The 21,576-nt window shown below is 35.8% G+C and overlaps 1 protein-coding gene across 1 annotated transcript in view; it reads right to left on the bottom strand.

Annotated features, from left to right (window-relative positions):
* The window catches only part of LOC150098224 (SHC-transforming protein 1-like), a 236,289-nt gene that overhangs the window by 172,193 nt on the left and 42,520 nt on the right, over positions 1-21,576 (bottom strand). Inside the window, exons 3-4 of the mRNA XM_090406245.1 lie at positions 17,677-17,747; positions 12,066-12,126 (exon numbers count right to left, since the gene is read on the bottom strand). Coding sequence (XP_090262371.1) covers positions 12,066-12,126; positions 17,677-17,747 — 132 coding nt within the window. The remainder of the gene's footprint in view (positions 1-12,065; positions 12,127-17,676; positions 17,748-21,576) is intronic.

Below are 21,576 nucleotides of genomic sequence, written 5' to 3'. Positions count from 1 at the left end.
TAGATGAACACAACTGCTGCTGCAGTAGCACTCAGAAATCAAACACATTTAAATAAATACAGATGCATAAAACTTCCCAAAATTTGGGAATCATTAATCATCAGAGGTCTTAGTTTACATCCTAGGCCATCTAAAAATGCCCACAAAGGGTGCACCATCTAGATAGGACTTCAGAGTCACCTCATGTGCTTCATTGAGTATTGTGTTGTCTTTGTATGTGTATTACAAGTGTGATTTGTATTCACTGAAGATGTCTCAGTGACTGAAGCAAAATATTGGAAACATTAAAATTAGTTTTTAATCCTTTACTAATGCTGTCAATGCTCCATTAAACCTCCAACATGATGTCCTCCCAGGACTTGACCCTTAACACACAGAGTTTATCACAAGTCATCCCAACAAAGTATATCTGATTATTAAAAACTGTATATCAAAACTGAACAGCTAGTATAACAATGAACATTAGGAAAAGGAAGTTGGTATTGGGAGAGTAGTAAGGCAAGGAGATCACCCAAATGTTTTCTGCACCATTAGAATAAGTCTTTAAAAACATCTCATGAGAAAACTGATTTCACTGATGCATGGAATCAATGGAAAAATCTCAATTACTAACACTTTGCAGATGATGACTCCTGATGTTAAACATTAGACCATCTCTCATACATAGAAATAGTGGCATTTTTATGCTTTATACTAATGCCAGGAGTATACGGAATAAAGGAGAGGAATTGGTGGCACTGATAGCATCAGCCTGGCCAAAGATTATTGGGATCACTGAGACGTGGTTGATAGAAGGGGATATAAGAACAGGAATAGAAGTAGCAGGGTAGGCATTTTTCGGCAGAATAGGAAGGGAAATCATGGTGGTGGAGTACTGCTTATGATAAGGGACGACTTATGTCCTATCAGAGTGGAGGCTTTGGAAGGCAATGACACTAATGATCTTGAAAGCATATGGTATGAGGTAGAGATAGGCAAGACGGGATATTTAGTGAGGTGTTGCTACAAAAAAAAGAAGCACAGGTGGGGACCAGGCGATCTTTAGACAGTTGTGCTTGGCAAGTGAAAGAAGAATGATTGTTATGGGAGATTTTAACTACAGCAGTATAAATTGGGGAGACCACAAGGTCCACAAGGTCACTCTCTCCAACCAGTTGGAGAGAGTGACCTTGTGGTTTTGACTTGGAAGATAAATAGACAAGGAACCACAAGGTCACTCCCTCCAACCAGTTGGAGAGAGTGACCTTATGGTTTTGACTTGGAAGATAAATAGACATGCAGAAGTATCAAAGAGACGGAAACATATGTGGAATTATAAGGCATGAGATTATAACAGTCTTAGACATCAACTTGGGGAAGTTTCATGGAGGAAGGAACTGGAAGGCCAGGATATCATTAGTGCTTGGGAAATTGTGAAGGAATATTTGTTAGCAGCAATAGTAAGCTGTATTCCACAAGTGAAAAAGAGGACACAATTTGGTGTAAAGTGGATGCCAAACAATATTAAACATGAATTGCATGTGAAAAAGAGGACACAATTTGGTGTAAAGTGGATGCCAAACAATATTAAACAGGAATTGCATGTGAAAAAGAGGCTATGGAAGAGATATAAGGAGACAGGTGAAGAGCAGATGCATGAAGAATATACGACACAGGCCAGGAGAGTGACTAGTACGGTAAGGAAGGCAAAACTGGAATATGAGAAGAGATTGGCCCTAAGATCCAAAGAAAATCCTAGGGAATTTTTTAGCTATGTGGCCAGTAGGAGGAGAAATGATTGTGGAAGAATCACATTGTGAGATAAAAATGGGAATAGTGTGACTGATCCAGAGGACATAGTGGAATTGTTCAATGAACACTTTATTGGTGTATTTCATCCTGGAGGAGTAAATTTTAATGCTAGAGGGATAGGGCAGGTTCGAGGTTAAGAGGAGGAGAATGTGTTCCAAATACTGAGTACTCTGGATGTCGGTAAAGATGTGGGTCTGGATGGTATTTCACCACGAGTTTTGAAAGAATGTGCTAAGGATCTGACAACTCTTTTGACCTGGCTTTTCAATGAAAGTCTGGCTATGGGAAAGGCACCCAGAGAACAGAAGGAAGGTAAGATAGTGCCATTGTATAAGGGCAGTAGCAGACTGGAAGTGTCTAATTATAGGCCAGTTTGTGTGTCATCAGTAGTTGTTAAGATCTTGGAAAAATTAGTTAGGGACCATATACAACATTGGGCAGATGAGAGTAATGTTATCTGTGAGAGTCAACATGGATTTGTGAGGGGGGTGCTCTTGTTTTAGTAATATGCTAGCCTTTTATAATAAAGTTACAAGAGCAGTAGATGAGGGAAAGGCATATACTGCCATTTTCTTGGATTTAGTGAAGGCATTTGACAGGGTGCCACATGATAAGCTGATATTTAAGTTGCAGCACATGGGTTTGGATGTCAGGTTGGTCAACTGGATTCAGGATTGGCTGTCCAATAGGTATCAGAGAGTTGTGTATGGTGGGGCAGTTTCAAGGAGGCAGAGGGTTACAAGTGGGGGTCCCACAAGGCTCAGTCCTGGGACCTATATTGTTTAACCTTTATATCAATGACATTGTCAGTGCTTTGCAAGGGGATATTCAGTTGTTTGCGGATGATGTGAAGCTAGGAAGGGTTATTAGTAATAGTGCAGATGTGGTAGTCATGCAAGAGGATTTGAATAGCCTGGATTTGAGAGGATTTGAATATGCTAACCACTCGGCCTGGCTGGCCGGGTGGTTAGCGTATCTGCTCTCCAGCCAAAAGGCTGCGGGTTCGATTCCCGTCGTGGGCATGGATGTTTGTAATTGTCTTTGGAAACACTAGGGTGGTCGGTGGTAGATGGCATTGGTGTAGTTGTGGTCAGTTGGTGGATTGAGTTGTGGAGGCAGTTATAGAGCAAGTGCCTTCCCTCAATGAGTCTTTGGACTCCATGGAGATATAAAATAATAATAATCCTTCCCAGTTTCACATCATCTGCAACTGAATATCCCCCTGAATAAGCTAGACAGATAGGCAAATGACTGGGAGTGTCGGTTTAATGCAGCAAAAGGTCTAAGGTCAAAACCAAACGGTTTAAGATCTTGAGGTTTGGGACACATCGATGGGACGCTGCATACTCTATTAGAGGAGATATACCGGAGGAAGTAGGTGAGAGAGACAAGAGATCTGGGGTTGATCATTGATAAAAACCTGAAATTCAAGGGACATATTGCAGAAGTCGTGAAGGTAACTCAGAGGATTGCTTCAATACTGAGAAGGATGCTGACCTGCAGAGGTAAAAGAGTTATCATTCCATTGTAGAAGACCCTGATCAGACCACATTTAGACTATTGTTCTCAGATTTGGTCCCCAGAATTTGGAGGGGATAAATTAATTGTGGAAAGGGTACAGAGGCAGATAACAAAGATGGTTTCAGGACTGTACAATGTTTGTTATGAGGATCAGCTGAGGGCATGTGGACTGCAGAGTTTGGTAGATAGAAGAAGGAGAGGTGATATGATTGAGACTTTTAAACTGTTGAGAGGTGGTTACAGGGTTGACACTGGGGAGTTCTTTTGCTTGGTTGAACAGCGGGAAGGAATGATGACAAGGGACCATCCCTGGAAGTTACGAAAGGAAACTTTGACAAGAGGTTGAGGAGTGGTTTCTTTGCATGGAGGGGGGGTGTTGAACCGTGGAATGCATTGCATGATAGAGTGATGAGAGTGAGAATGGTCAAGGAGTGGTATGAAAGACTGTGTGTTTCCTAGGAGGGACCAACCAGGATGAGTCTTTTGACTCCTTGGAGGCCTAGACAAGCTAGCATCCATACCTTCTACACAGACTACATATCAAATTATTTGCCATCATAGCCCCTTTTCTTAATCGAGGTAATATACTTACCATTTTCACTTTCGCCTATTCCAACAACCTTTTTATGTCCTCCTTCATAATGAACTTATCACTAGTTAATTCGTTAGTGTCCCTACTACAATTATGATCTCATTTAGTTTTTCTTTTCTGTTTTTGAATTGCTTGCATTATATATTTAATTTTTGCGCTGGGAAAACTTGATGTTATAACCCTTCATAGTAATAACCATTATATGGTTATGAGCAGAAACATGTGCACATTGCTATTATGAGTACTGTGTTAAGAAAGCACAATATTAAGCAACAACCACCAACCAGATTGTTCCAAATTTAGCAACAAATGCTTGATTATTGCTAACAAATATTTTCAATATCTCTGAGTAGTAATCAGTGGTAACAGTCCTTCATTCTAAAATAACTTCATTAACAGCTATTCCTTCCAAAATAACTTCCTTGTAGAGATCCTTTTGTCTCGATAAGGAAGTTATTTTGGAAGGAATGGCTGTTAAACACCTAGTTTAATTACAAAAAGAAAATGTTGAAAATCATATGCCGGCCTGGTTGGCCGAGCGGTTAGCATATCCACCTCTCCAGCCAAAAGGCTGCAGGTTTGAATCCTATCGTGGGCATGGATGTTTGTGATTGTCTGTGGAAATACTAATGGTGGGCAGTAGATGGCGTTGGTATAGTGGTTAGTTGTAATTGGTGGATTGAATGGTGCAGACAGAGAGATGTAGAGTAGGTATCCTCCCTCTATGAGTCTTGAACTCCCTGGAAGTGTCACGTAATAATAATAACAATAATAATAATATATCGAAAATTGTAGTTTTTGTGTTTCCTGGATGTTTTTTTGAGAAAAGTAATAACTGCAGGATTTTCCGAAAGAGTAATTTTATTTCACTTTTTTGAAAATCTTGTAATGCACTTCTTAGTATTAGGAATATACGGAACTGTTTTGCTTGCAATGTTATTTCTATGGTTGGATTTTATGATTATCTTTTTGTTGATATTTCTTTTTTTTTTTTTCCTCTTGCTTCATTTCTGAAAATGTTGTGGATAAGAATATTACAATCAGGCAATTTTCAGGTAAATTGTGTACTGAGATGAATTGTAGAACCTAACAAATCCTAGTTGCATCAAGGATTTTCTCAATGCAAGTTATAGTTTTGTTTTATGTTTTGTGAAATTATTATAATGGCTTTTTAACACTTAGAAGATGTTAACAATGCTTTGCACATGATGCTATTTCTGTGATTATCACAGTTTGTTCTCATGCTATTTTGATATTTCATTTTTCTGTAGTTTTCAAAAAAAAGACAGGGATAAATGCCACCCTCGTCGGCCAAGTGGTTAGCATATCCGCTCTCCAGCCCCCCAAAAAAAGGCTGTGGTTCAAATCCCACGATGGGCATGGATGTTTGCAATTGTCTGTGAAAATACTAGTGGTAGTAGGCAGCAAATGGCACTGGTGTAGATGATGGAGATGGAGAGATGTAGAGTAGGTGCCCTCCCTAGATTAGTCTTAGGACTCCCTGGAGGTGTCGTGTAATAATAATAATAATAAATATATTACAATTATGGCAGTATTAAATCAGGAAATCACATTTCTTGATTTAATAGACTTAATTTCTTGATTTAATATCCTCAGCACTAAACTGTTATTATTATCATTATCTGAGACCTTCAGGGAGTCAAGAACTCATTGAGGAAGGCAATATATCACCCAAACCAACTGTCATATCATCCCTTAATTTCATTCATACTATACGGACTCACTACCTCTAAAGGTAAACTATTCCACTCACTCACTGCTCTGTGAGAGAAAAATCTAGATCTTACCATTTTCTTGACTGCAAACAAACTTCCATGAATGTCTCAGTGTTCTCTCTCCATCTTCCATATAACAAAACATTTCATCAGGAGATATCCTATAACACCCATTCAAAAGTTTATATACTTCTATCATATCACCCTCTTTCTCCTGTTAACCAGAGTCTGTACTCCACATACTCATAACTTGTCCTCATAATCCAGATATAATTTTTGTAACTCTCTTCAAGATCAGCAGAACTTTAAGGCTTCTTAAGGATATTGACAGAAGAAAGTTAAAATATTTTGGACACATAGAAAGGATGAAAGGGGGACTTCTCAGAACAGTAATAGAAGGTAAAGTTCCTGGAAAAAGAGGCAGGGGTAGACCATCAATGAGATGGATGGATGGCGTGTGTGGAGTGACTGATCTTCAGAGAGTTGAGGGCCACCAGAAAAGCAAACAACAGGACTACATGGCGAGGCCTGGTGTGGCACATCACTGAGCATCGGAGTGACCATACGGCATCTGTAGATGCCCAGTGAAATGAAGAAGAAACTCTCCTTTCCAAGGTGATAAAGAAGCTGGAAACCTTCTTTATCCCCCTTGGAACCCAGGAGACCAAATCTGCATACAATAATCCAGGTGATTTCCTTATCCTTACATGCCAAGGTTCACTTTAACATCGCAATTATCCTCTAAGTTATATTTGAAACTTTTGCTTTTACACCTTAAAATATATCTTAGCACCCATTATGTAAATTCACACAGCAAAAAACTGTCACTTCCATCCCAAAACAAACATTTAGATTCTAAAAGATTAAAATTCCCATGTGGTTAAAATATCTCTCAAGTCATTAAACATATATCTGAATATTCTGACTAAGAACTTGAATTTAAAACTAGCCATAAAATGCACATTTTGTTAAAAGTAAGACAATAATAAACAATGTAAAATATTACAGACAACATCTAGATGAGACTCTGTTCTGAATGCAAACAGTTTGATGGTTTTGAAGAGGGGCAAGGGAAATGTGGCAGATAATCCTGGAAGATCCAGGCCACCAAATCTCTGCATATATTTGATTGCCTGGGTTTCTGGAAATGTGGAAATAATGGAGAGGATTCAAGCCAAGTGACCAAAACAGTGATTTATTTCTAGAGTTCCCTATGAGGATAGATCGAAGATTTGTGAGTTACAAAGTTCAGCTGATAGGCAAAAAAGAGGGGATATGATAGAAACATGTAAGTTACCAAAAGGATTTTATAGAATAGATGCCAAAGAAATCTTTCAATACATGACTGGAAAGGAGAAAACAAGAGAGAGTGTGTGTGATAATTGAGTGGAATGGGCTGCCAGAGGCAACTGTGAGTGCTTTGGTGGCAAACAAGGTATGACAGGCATTGTGTCAATAATAGTAAGTGTAGACCTCCCATGATGAGTTTGAACTCTGTAGAGATCTGTGTGTAATAATAAAAATGACAGACAGATCCAAATTGGGAAAGTGTACAATTTATTAGTAGATCAAAGCCAGTTAGCACTGAGAAGGCAGAAATTTAAATGTGAATAAGGAATCAGTAAGGTACATAATTATCACAAACTCGGAAGAGATATTTATGGGAAGTTGTTCTACACTATTTGCATGATGATAATCTGATAATTGAATGCATGCAAAGATGTAGAAAACTAGATTCACTATCAGATTTTTAAACTTCACTGTCAGCCCATTATTATTGGGAACAAGATTTGATACTTCCACCAACATCCAAAGATCAAAAGAGCATGCAGAATGGTGATCACTGAGCTCAACAAGCCCCCAAATCAATGATGAATTCATTAACTGATCACAAACGAATACTCCCTAAGGAAGTTATTCCATAAGGGCTGTTAACACCAGTTACTATACACTGATATTGTATTTGTTGGCAAGAATCAAGTACTTGCTGCCAGAACAATCTGGCAAGGTAGTTGCTGCTTAACATTGGGCTTGCTCACACAGTGATTGCAATGTGCAGATGTTTCTGACTCATAAGTAAGCTGCAATGCTGAACCATTCTCCATATTTCCGTGACTTGGCCTCACACTTCGATCTGTTTCCCAAGTTGAACTTTTGACTGGTCATTCAGAAGAATATGACAGACTAAATATGATCATGGTGAAAGCCTACTCCAAGTCTTTCCAAAAGCTTCTTTGAAAATTGTAACAAGTACATCCAGTCACTTGGGGACTTAGTTATCTTTATTTTAGCCAATTTGAATTTAGTCTGATTACCACATATCATACTCTGGCAAATGGAACAATTCATTGTATACTTTATCAGTTTCAGTTAGTCTACACAGACATCATTTTTATAACATATGAACATCCATCCATGTATTAGAAGTTTATTTTGCACTTGGTTAGACTATAATAAATTTAGTTTAATCCTTTATCCTTTGTTTGTAAGCAAACAAAGTTTGCACCTGAAAATATCTTCAGGGCTGAGGCAACTCGTCGTAAAGTTGGACCAAGCTCTCATCACTCCTTCTCTCAGTATCTTCCATAATGCCAAGCACATCTCCTTGCAAACATGTATGATGCTATGCATTAAGGGAAGGACCACTACCCAGACCGGTTTCGACCTTGATTGAGGTCTTGTCAGTGGGAGCCAGACCCAGAAATGGTGATACTAAGGAAGAAGCAATGGAGAGGTCATATTTACCTATACGAGTTGCTAAAAGGTGTACCACCTTATTATTAAATTACTCTGGATTTAGAGAAAGATGTTGGAAGTTTATTTTGCACTTGGTTAGGCTGTAATAAATTTAGTTTAATCCTTTATCCAAGTGTAAGCAAACATATTTTCAAGTGCAAACAAAGTTTGCACCTGAAAATATCTTCAGGACTGAGGCAACTCGTAATAAAGGTGGCGCAAGCTCTCATCACTCCTTGTCTCGGTATCTCCCATAACATCTGACCCCTATGGAGTCAAAGGACTTATCGTGGGAGGTGCTTACTCTCTCATGCAAAAAAGATCGAACTGTGCTTTAAACCCATTCACAGTTTCTGCACTCATCACACTTTCAGGAAATGTATTCTACTCTCCACGCAAAAAACCTGATTTCTACTACCCTGCTCACATCTTCCTTATACAGCTTTCAGAGATAGACTCTTGTTCTATCCTTGTCTTCCTCTACTCTATGAATAATCTCCTCCACATTAATATGGTAACAATCACTAATCAACTTATATGTCTCAACCATATCCTCTCTCCTTCTCACTTGCATTCCCTGAATCTCTCCTCATATCCGACATTCCATAAACCTGACAATGATTTAGTAAACCTTCTCTGGATCCTCTCCAATATACTGTCATCCCCCTTGAAAAGCAGGTGACCAAAGAGGCCTGATTAAAGCTTCTGCATGTCAATGTCCTATTCATTATTGCCATAATCCATTGTGGTGTTGTTACAATTTTAGCAATATGATCCCTAAACTTCAAGTCTCTGTCCACCATCACTCTCAGATTTCTCATCTATTCGATCTCCTAAACTTCTTCATTAATTGTAAATTCTGTATCCCAACCTTACCTACCACTTTGCAGCACTTCTCATACTTCTTCATAACTTTTCACCATTGGAAAGCGCTTCACATCTCCAGATAAGCCAGTTCCAATAATGGTCCCAAATCAGATCCCTGTGACACTCTACTAGTGCCCTTCCTCTTTTGGGATATCGCTCCTCCATACACAACAAGCTGCCCCCACTTAACACTCCATAAGGTTAAAAATAATTGTTTATTTACTATTTAAAATTTTATACTGACCAGAAAACATATACCTGAAAATTCTTCTTCTTTATAGATTATTCTTATTCTTTCACAGTAATATATTTATATACCATCATGGTTGCACCAATTATGTTAATCTACTTATTATTAATCTGTTGTGGACTGTGCCATTGAATGTATAAACGTTCTCCTTTTTTTTATGTGAACAGATTCTTATCCCTCAGGTCTGTGTAGTTGGTGTTTCACTATGCTACAAACTTGAAACTTAAGTTTCCATCATGTAAATTAATGAATCACGCTATGATTTCTTTTCAGCATTTTGCTATCAAAGTATGTATAAATAGTGTGTGTGCGCGCACGTGCATGAGTGAGTGCACAATCAAGTACTTGTAATTTCAGTATTAAAATTATTAAAACTATATAAAATAATGACTCCTTTTACTCTCATACAGGTATTCCAACCTCAAATTATGTCAAACATTAGAAATGGTCAAGCCATTTCTAATGTTTGTTATAATGTCTGCAGAGAAAGAAGTTAACATTTGTTCTAATATCAGAATATCATGAATTTTATTAGAAGTTAACATATTCAATCAGTGAGTGAAATATACACAAGTTAAAAGAAAAATCAAAATGATTATTTTGCATATAGAAATGAGCTGATTACAGTAAAAAAAAAAAAAAAAATATATATATATATATATATTCATATTTATATATACTGACTATAATCGAGACTACAATAACAATTTAATTTATTCAAAACGCAACATGTTTCATCGGATTGTTCGACTTCTTCAGGCATGGGAACATAGAAAGCAAATAAACACTATGAGAAACATCGTATCACTATAAAAACGACTATTATAAAATTCAGTTAGCTTTGAACTGTAGCTACAGTCCGTGTTGAAGTTCTATTGTTAAGCAGCTGCGTGCGTCTGATTTCATGAGTGTGCCAATATCGGATAGCAGAGCTGAAAGAGTCCGGTAGATTATAGCTAAGGTTATTATTTATGTGATGAGGGTCCATAACAATTTCCTTAGACTCGACTATGCGGTGCTCCACCTCGTTACAGCATATATGAACGTTTGAAGTTGTTGTCCAGTTTATCTCATGTTGACGGCCTTCATCATTTGTGTTTACTGAAAACAGTACATGGTTTGACAGGGCACTTTGGGAATCCATCGGGCGCAAACACGCTTCAGTCCCAAATGTTCAGCCATGATTGAACACTTCCCACATAAATATTCAGGACAACATGCAGCTGGCGTACTGTAATTCTGTGATCCTCCTTGATGATAATCGCTGCTGTGTTGATCATTGTCTCTGTGATGGACGTTGAAGGTCTTCCCTCACGTTCAAGATCTTCCACATTTTGCCTTCCTTCCTTAAAAGCTTTATGCCAGCGAAAAACACTTGCCCTCGACATTGCTTCATCGTGGAAAGCTTCGCGTATCATGTTAAAAGTGTCCGATGCCGATTTTTGCAAACGTACACAAAATGAATCGCATAACACTGTTCCAAGGACGCTTCCATTTCGACGACTGGTCGCGGCTCGTAGGTGCGCCGAAACAAGCTTGCATTTAGTCACGTGACACTCTGGCACATCAGCCCGTATATGCCATCTATCAACCTCATACAGACAGCAACATTTCTTTATTCCACAGAAATTAATATTGTGATGAGTGGTTTCGCGACAGTAAAATTAGTCTTATTACTTATTGAACAGCAATCGTATATATATATATACATATATATGAACAAAATCTTTTGCATTATGCCAAACTATTTTGCAATAAAAATTGAAAAACCAGTCTTGAATCCTTATTGCATACTACACGACATGATATTTTGCATATAATATTGTTTGAAACTGTTCACAAATGAATTTTGTTTGTTGATGGTTTGGATCTTCCACGATGAGTCTTATGCTCCATGGAGGTGCCTGTGCAATAATAATAATAATAATAAATGATATTTTCCTGTTTGTACTTTTTTTAAAAGTCTGTTGATTTTGTCTAAACTTATAGCAGGTATATTGCATGATGATCCATTTTTGGTTACATATCCTTGATGACTTTGCCAACACAAGTGGTCCAAATGAAACCAAAATGAAACAATGATTAATTTTAATAAAAATCCTAAATAACAAATTTCATTAAATCCCATTAGAGATATTGCAGAATTAATAATAGTTTGAATCTTGCCAATACAAATGATCTAGTTGAAACCATAACTGAACACACATGGAGACATATGCTATATATATATATATATATATATATATATATATATATATAAAATTTTATTCAGAACATTATTGCAACAGATAATTCTGGCACATTTTCTTTCTTTACACCCCTGCAATAAAACAAAATTTAGGAAGGTCTGACAAACTTTTATGTAGTTTGCAAATAACAAATCTGAATAAAATTAATCCAACCTAAGACATAAAATAACTTGTATGTGGAGAGACACAAAACAGCTTACATATGGACTTATAAAAATAATCTACATGCTTATACATTTTTTAAAACACACTCAATAAATTATTTGAACTGTTCAGAAAAACTGTTTTGATACCATTCTAGCTAGGGTTCAAAGAATACTTACTTTTTTCTTTTTATCAGGTGTTTTAAGTCCTGCAGATTCACATACCCTGTTGATGCATTCTCTAGAGGGGGGGGGGAGTCATATTAGACAGTCATATTAAATCATGTTACAAATGCATACATATTATTCTTAAGTTAGCAAAGGTTATATATTCTCAGAGTGGCTTAGCTCCTAGACATCTGTTATGAAAGTATAACTTTCTTTAATTAGGACAAACATCTTTGGAGCAATTTGACACACCATTAGAGTCTATAATACAGTATATAGTAATAAGCTGTACTTTCATTAGGCCTAGGAGTTCCGAAAACACATACACACACAGGTTTGGTGTAATAAATCACTATAAATAAATCAGGGATAAGAGGAATAGATTGTTATGGTGGAAGTTTTGCTATAGTGAGTTTCTTTTAGCATAGTATTATACCTGGGTAGCTTGATTCAGACTTTTCTGTAGTTTGTTATAGTGAGTGAATTTGTTATAGCAGTATTTGTTATATAGTGAGAGCACTATATAACAATTAATTTTATATTACCAATAAAATTATCATCAGAACCTTTGTGATAATCATGACATACCCACCCCATCTAACCTAGTTCTGAATTTGAGATTTGCCTTAAAGTCTGCCCTTTAGCTCCTATAATATTATCACTAGTAATGTAGTTGTTTTTTCACCACTCATGAAGTCTAAAACTTATTTTCATCCTGACTTACATTGTACTATCGAAGGTGTTTATTATTATTTTTTTTTTTCACAATAATCTGTACTTCCTAACTAACTTGCATGCCTCAGAAAAACCATCTCATAAGTAGTTATACGAATTAAATTAGAAATCAGCATTCACATACAACTAGTGACAATAACAGTCCGAGTATGAATTTAATGACTGATTTCTCATTCTATAAATTCAGGGTATATATATATATCAAGACAATGCAACCAAATATTGTAGAATATAACATTTTATATACCATGTTAATCCTACATTATTTGGGAATCATCACAAATTGTCCCCAGAAGTCAGCATTCTCTCATACAGTCAACCTTCCTCTGAGGGTTCTTAGCAATGCAATATTTCAATCCAATATTAGTAGTATACTTATATTTCAATCCAATAGTAGTAGTAGTTATTTCACTTCTGCCAGCCTGATTGGCTGAGTGGTTAATGTATCTGCTCTCCAGCCAAGAAACTGCAGGTTCAAATCCTGCCTTGGATGTTTGCAATTGTCCTACTAACCAATTACAATATGTACTGTTGTGACTTGTGAATTATGACCTTTGATGTCTTTGCATCATAAAAATAAAAATCTTTAACTCTTCAAGTGGTCACTTATTAATATGATTGGTCTGCATGTGATGTCTGTATCCGAAGTGCAACACATGAGACTTTCCAGAGACAGATAAATTTTTACAAAACAAGAAATCAAAGTAGTAATTCTTTTTAAGGAAAAAAAAATAAATAAATAAATACAATGATATAAGAAAAGGCAAGAATTGTTTGAAAAGTTCCTTATTTTCTGTTTTTAAATAGCAAAGAAGTTATAAAGAAAATTGTGCATTTATTATTATTTAAATTCATTGTGGAATATATCACTTAAGATATTTTATATGAATATATTTCTTCAATATCCTATACTTTCATTAGCTGATAAAAATGAAATACTAAAATGTAAAACAGATGATTTTTACTGCCTAGTGTGAGATCACCACAACCTGACATAATGGAGGTCCAACCTAACTGATAGGACCACATGTAGTCTCTAGAGCAGGATAATGAAACAATCTAAATCCTTAATCCATCCATTTTATTAATAAGCTAAAAGTTTCCAATCTTTTGTTGGGTGGGATTTTTATTAAAGAAAAAAAAAAAAAAAGAAGAAAACACTAAGTTTAATACTAGTTCTTTCAAATCAAAAGTTTCTGGAAATGCTAATAATTAACTATCATAATTTTAACACATTTATTAACCACCCAACCATAGTGTAATTTGTGTCCATATATCATTTCTTTCATAATATCCGATGGTCATATTGATTTCTATGAACACTTTGCATCCATATAATTATGGATTTTGTCCAAGGATTATGGATTATGTCCAAGCTGGTACTGAGATTAATGATGATACCATTTTCCACCTACATCAGAAGTAATAAATTAGATTTAACAGACAAAATTCATGTTTAATATTAGTTTATTTATAATGAAATTAAATGCATTTTCCTATCAACAGATTTTATTGAATTAATTTATAAATATTAGTAATTTACAAATAAGTTTCCATTATAAATTCAGACATTGTTAGTAGACAGCTTAGGGCCATTTTTGCTTACAAGCTCCCATTAACTTCAATTTCAAATTGAAGTTAATGGGAGCTCCATTAATTTCAAATGTGGGAGATAAAATTACTCTTGCCTTTGTGCATCTTTGCCATATATTGTTTGATACTTCTTGATAAATATTTTGTATTAATTGCATCTGTTTAAGCAAAGAAGAATAGTGTGCAAGCAAATCTCAGTTAACTGTTTCTTGACTAATTTCACATGTTGTGAATACTGCAGAAAACAGGTGGCTGTCATGTAATTAAGAAAGGCCATTCCTCTTATGCAGGGCCAGCAAAGAAAAATAGCTATGGAAGGGAGGGGGGGGGAATTACAGAATTATACAAAATAAAGCATAAATCCACCATTCTGGGGAGAAATAATGGTTGGATTTTTTGCAAGAAATATTATTTCTTGCTAAATTTCAGATGGATTCAAACACAGTTTCAAAGCCAGCTAATTCTTGTTATCATTAAACAGTAAATGTCATATCCCCACGTGCCCTCGAGAGTACAGGTCTGATATACGTCAGTTTACAGGCCGAGGTTAACCCTGTGAAAATGGCCAGTCCTCAGCAGAGTGCCAACAGCATCGAACGATTGGTTCCCTTCCAACTACTAACAGCGCTCAGACTTGCTTAACTTGCGTGAGCCATTAGTAGCGGAGACTCTACCAATCGACCAACCTTTGCTGACAAACAGTAAATGTGGCAGTATTATTGTGCTGAATCAGGAAAATTGTTCTGTCAGAGAAACTCAACTTCTGCCATAGATATCTGATATTCTATTCATCGAAAGATTTACATAATCCTTTAGGAAATGAATTTGTTCTCTTTGAAATTCAATTAAGTTTCTTTATGGAACTGGTTTATATAGACAATTATTAGATTTTTGATAAACTGTCACATCAAGTTTTATTTCTTCATGTTAATCTTCAGTTATTTCCAATAAAGGATAAGATAAGATATAAAATATCACCTATGTACATATGTGGAGAGTACGGATTGTGAAATGTTTAGACAAATTAACTGGGCATGTAAAAGAAAAATGGGAGATTTTAATTATAGGAATGTGGACTGGAAAGAATAGATAATGTATGGTAACAAGGAAAGTGAATTTGTTAAGTTTCTGTAGGATAACTATCTAAAGCAGCATGTGATGGTAGCAACACGAAGTTTATGTGTTAGATTTGGTGATATCCTACAGAATGAGATTGTGAATGAAGTATCAACACTGCCACCTGTTGGTGAAAGTGATCCTGGTTTGGAAGGTAGTCAAACAGAAAAAAGTTCTTATCAAAGTCTATCAAGGTGGGTGATTATGGGAAGCTCCGTAATCAACTAGCTCAATACATTAGATTGATGAAGTGTGTAGAAAAGATGTTGACAGTGCATAGGAAATGATAAGGCAGTATCCAACACAAGCAATGCATAACTGCATACCAAGAGTTAAATGAATAAATAGAGTAAGACTGAAACAGATTAACTGTAAAATCAAGCAAGCATTGTTACAAAAGAAGTTATGGAGGAAGTTCAAGACAGTTTGCAGTGAACAGATGCATGAAGAATATAAACTGCAGGCCAGAAAAGTAACAAGCATGGTTAAAAAGGGAAAACCAGAATATGAGAGGAGATTGGCCAGTTAGGTCAAAGCTAATCAAAGGAAACTTTTCTGTTATGTGGCAAGGAAGAGGGAAAATAAATAATAGGTTGACAATGACTGATAGTTAAGATAGCAGAGTAACCATAGAATGATATAGTGAAATTATTTAACGAACACTTCATCAGTGTATATGAGGGGGAAAGGGTCTGGAAAGTTATGATCAACGCCTAGAACAAAAATGAAATTAAAGCAACTGATATAACCACAAGAAAGAACATAGTAGTAGCAGAGTTATGAAGGTAACTTATGTTCTTATATCCTCATATGTTCTTTCTTGTGGTTATATCAGTTGCTTTAATTTCATTTTTGTTCTAGATGTTTATCAGAACTTGCCAGTCTTCTCTCTTATCACAGTGGTGTGAATGGTGCTGTGCAACATATAGAAGAGAGGAAAGGATTAGGAGAATTAAAGGTGAAAGAATCAAAAGGTGTGTCAAGTGTTGCTTGCGTTAGATTAATATGGCTGTGGAAATGGATGATAAGAGCCTTGCAGAGGGAAGGCAAAATAATACCTGTCCACAAGCATGGTTTGAGAATAGAAGTTTTCAATTATAGACTGGTCTGTATATCTGCAATTGTGATCTCCAAGTATTGAAAAAATTGATTAGAAATAGAATACAGGATTTTGTTGATAGACATAGGATTCTCTGTGATGGTCAGCATGGGTTTCTGACAGGCAAGTCTTGTTTTAACAAATCTGCTTATGTTTTACGATAAGGTGATGAATATGTTGGATAAGGGAGATTCATATATATAGTAATTTCTTTTGGACTTTGCAAAGGCATTTGATAGATTACCACATGACAGATTGGTATATAAGCTGCAGAAGATGGGATTAGATAGCAGATTGGCTTTTGGAAAGATACCAGCAAGTTGTGTATGATGGAGCAGTGTCTCAGAAAAGGAATGTGACCAATGGAATGCCTTAGGGCTCTGTTCTTGGACCACTATTGTTTAACTTATTTGTTAATGATATTTCATTTAGACTGACTGTAGATCTTCGAATGATGCAAAGTTAGGCATAATTATCAGGCGTAGTGCTGATGTTAATTTTCTACAGGAAGATTTAAATAGATATCCTATTTACATTTTAGAAAAAAAAAAAAATGCCACTATTTCATTGTAGTAAATCAAATGCAATGGATGCAGATGGTTTACTGCCTAAAATCAAGAATTAAAACATGAAAGAAGTTTAAAATGGTATTCATTTTGATAAAAGTATAGAGACTACTACCATTAAGAATAATTACTTTAATTTCCAAATGTTTCAACCTTCATATTAAGGTCATCATCTGGAGTATACATGCATACTACAGTATATATGGGTGTACATACTCTGGATTTTGAAAACATACATCATCTGGAGTAGAGTGTATACTCCTGTGTGTGTGTGTGTGTGTGTGTGTGTGCGCGCGTGCGCGTGTTCTGGATGATGACTTTATTATGATGGTCGAAACATCAGGAAATTAAAGTGATTATTCTTAATATGGTAGTAAGCTCCTCCATAATTTTATCAAAATAAATGCTGACTACTGTGTAACATTAAAAGAAAGGTTTAAAATGGTAGACATGAAAAAGCATGCAACAGTTATAATTTATAATTTTCTGCAATTCAAACTTACTCAAAACTTACTTGGCAATCTGTGATCTTGTATCAAAATCCAAACTTTTCATTGATGTGTTTATTTCCAAACAGCCTGCATACTTAAAATAAATATAAATAAAACTTTTGACTTAATGATGCAAATTGTTGGGTAAATGTAATAATGGATTATATTTATGATTCAATGCTAAATACTCTGAATACTTCAATCTTGAATGAACTATGCTAAGAGAATTTTTTTTAATACATCACTAAGTCAAAACATTAGTTTATTATTTTTTTGGGTTCACTATGAAGCAGAGATACAATTTTACTCCAGTACATAACCACAATTAATATTATCTTGCTTATATCTGCTACTGCTTCAATTTGCCAATTTGAGACCAACTGCAACAGTATATACAGTACAATACATACTGCTTTGCCTAAAAAAACATGCCAGAAGCTTGTAATTTGTACTCCCATTACATGTTGGTGACCATCAGTGTGCTGCTTCTTAAGAAACAAAAAGATTTGTGGCATAGAATAACTTGCCCAAAAAAAACTTATTCAAATGAAATATTACTAAGTGAAGATAACAGCAACAAGAACAGAATTCAAAACGTATAGTACAGTAATCTACATTTTTCTGATGATAATGATGAAGCAAAGTGCTCTATGCTTCACCACCGTAAAGGTCAGATAAATGGTCTTCATACTTTTGAAGGGCAGATAAACAGTAGATTACTGTATTCTATGAAGATAGAAAGAATAAAAAAGGAGCAGGAAGAGTAATGTTAATAACAGCTGGAACTATGCAGAAATTATGTCCCATCTGAGTGAACCATGAAGCTTTGATAGTTTTGAGTTTACCTCAAAGCTTAAATAGCTTTGAGGCTATTTAATATATAAAGTTGAGGCAAAGAGAATCAACTATTTACTGGGAAAGTTGAGAAAATTACTAATGAGTGAATAATGGAGCAATAATCATGGGAGATTAACCATAAGAATAAGAAGTGGAAACAAAACAAAAAAAAAAAAAAAAAGAAAAGAAAATGAATTTCCTAAGTTACTTAGACCACTGCTTAACATAGCATACTACAAAAGTAATAAACAGGAGTTGGACTGAGGGATGTAATGGTAAATGAGCTCTTCACTTTTGCTTCTGGTTGGTGAGAGTAACTGACATTAATACTGAAACATATAAATATTTCAGTGAGAAAAGGAAATGTATAACAACAAAGCATGTAAATGTGGTATGAATAAAACTATTTGAAAAGGAGATGAACAGTGAATCTACCCATGAGATCATTTGGAAACACAGTCATGCCATATTCCTATAATTAAATGAATTAACAATGTACAAGAAGTGGATGAATAATTAGACAGGAATGGTAGATGTTATGAAGTGGGTGAGTAATCAACAGTCCAATGTGAGGAGAAAAAAAAAAACAGGCAGAGTTTTTCATCTTCTCCTTTAAATTTTGCTTTAACTTATAGGCAAATTCTTTGATTACAGTGGTCAATAAGACAACTACAATAAGACGAAGCATAACTATAGTTGTCAGAGAGCAGTAGGTAGGATAACAGCAGTAAAAACTAGTGAAAATATTCAGCATGTAATTATAATACCTTAGAAGCATATTGTGGCATGAAGAAAAATGTCATGGTGGCAGAAGGGATGGAGAAGGTTATGGAATGTGAAATGTTTGAGATATTAATCAAGATTTATGTTGAGTGGAAATGGATGTGACCATATACTTCAAAAGAATGTGGAAAGGAATTAAGTCATTAGATGGGCTATTCAATAAGAACTTGTAAAAGGAAAGGCTACCAAAGAATAGAAGATAAAATTAATAAGCAGCAGGATTGAGGGGGGGGGGGGGAGAGAAACATCTAGTCTGTGTTTCAGAAGAGATGATTTGGACCAATGTAAGAAGAATCCTTATGAGACAATGTTGGTTAATTAAAGGATATTCTTGTTTCAGTAATCATGGTTACATTTTGCAATAAGCTAATAATGAACCTCAATAGTAGTAGATGATATTCGACCAGAAATGCTGAAGTATGGTGGTATAAGAGTCTTACAGTGGCTGCACTGCATAGTTCAGAAAGCCTGGACAGAGGGACGAATTCCCGATGATTGGAGTAGAGCTCTCATAGTACCCATATATAAAAAGGGAAATAAAACTGAATGTGAGAATTACAGAGGTATTTCCCCACTGAGTGTTCCTGGCAAGATCTATGCAAGTATACTTGAGAAACGGTTGAGAAGAATTGTGGAAGAAAAGCTTGGTGAAGAACAAGCTGGATTCAGGCCAAATAGAGGCTGTCAGGATCAGATCTTCACTTTACGACAAATAGTCGAGAAAGCATGGGAATATAACAAAGATCTGTATTTAAGTTTTGTCGATTTGGAAAAGGCATATGACAAGGTGCCAAGAGAGAAGCTATTCAATACGCTGCAGTTATATGGTGTCAATGGGGCATTATATCAAACAATACTTAGTCTTTATTTGAGTTGTGAGTCAGCAGTTAGAATTGAAGGAAGTACAGGAAGATGGTTTAATGTTAAATCTGGTGTGAGACAAGGATGTACATTATCCCCTCTGTTATTCATTATCTATATAGATCACATTATGAAGGAATGTGGTATTAAACCTGATATCAAAATTGGAGATGTTAATGTCAGCTCTTTGCTTTATGCAGATGATGTTATACTTCTAAATAAATCTGCTACAAGTCTGCAAGATTCTCTGACTAAATTGAATAGCTGTTGTAATAGATATGGTATGAAGGTCAGCAATAAAAAGACAAAGACAATGAAAATAGGCAGAATCATTGAAAATGTCAACTGTGTTGTGAATGGAGAACCTGTGGAACAAGTAAAACATTTCAGCTACTTAGGCACAATTTTTACTGAAGATGGTAAACTAAATATAGAAATAGACAACAGAATCAGCAAAGCTGGTATCGTGGGAAGTCAATTGAATAAATTCATGGAATAAGAAAGAAATTAGTCGGAACACTAAATTAGCTGTATACAAGACTGTGTTCAAACCAATTTAACTTATGGATCTGAGAGCTGGGTCAGAAGTAAAACACTTGACCAAAGACTAGAGACCGCAGATATGAGAGTCCTGAGAAAGATTAGAGGCGTGAACAGATGGCATCAATGGCAATATCATATTAAAAATGAGGATATTAGGAAAGAACTTGACATTGTCAGCATCCAGGAATGCATTAGCAGAGCTAATCTCAGATGGTATGGTCACTTAAATAGAATGGGAGAGGAAAGATTAGCAAAACAAGTGTTCTCTGCCAGGTTGGCAGGAAAACGACCCAGAGGAAGACCAAGATATAGGTGGATTGATACGGTACAAAGTGCCTTAGACGATAGAAATATAAGATCTGATAATGTTGGAGTCTTGACAAGTAACAGACTGATTTGGAGGAAAATTGTAGATAGGAAGTTAGTAATGATGTAATTTTTTCATGTAGTACTGTCATATCCTGTACACCCCTTGAGGGTACATGGCAGGAATTTGATGATGATGATGATGATGATGATGATGAACCTCAATAATACTGCAAGTTTTTGGAAGATTTTTCATGACAGCTGTTTGAAAATCACATACATCAGTTTTTAAATTTGAATAACAAGATGCCCTCCCATATTTTATTGTGAATTCCACCTGTGAAAGGTTGCAAACCTACAATACATTAGTACTGTAGGCAGGGGGTTAGATAATCTAGAAACGTGACTAGAGTCCAAACATTACACTTTTTTTTCAAGCCACTTCAAATCCTCTAACAAGCAGGGTAGCAGATGATGTTCACTGCCTGTTATGAAACCATCAACTAATACACTGCTTGACATTGCCCTCTCATGTATAATTGATGGGAAGTAGGCCTTGGTAGCCTAGCGGACAGCATCTCTATGCTCCACCA

Source organism: Typopeltis vanoorti, chromosome 16 (assembly GCF_054136105.1).
Source record: "Typopeltis vanoorti isolate ZY-2024b chromosome 16, IOZ_Tvanoo_1.0, whole genome shotgun sequence".
In the NCBI taxonomy this organism is placed as follows: domain Eukaryota; kingdom Metazoa; phylum Arthropoda; class Arachnida; order Uropygi; family Thelyphonidae; genus Typopeltis; species Typopeltis vanoorti.
Note: the sequence above shows the minus strand (reverse complement) of the source record. Positions and strands in the feature narration are given on the sequence as shown.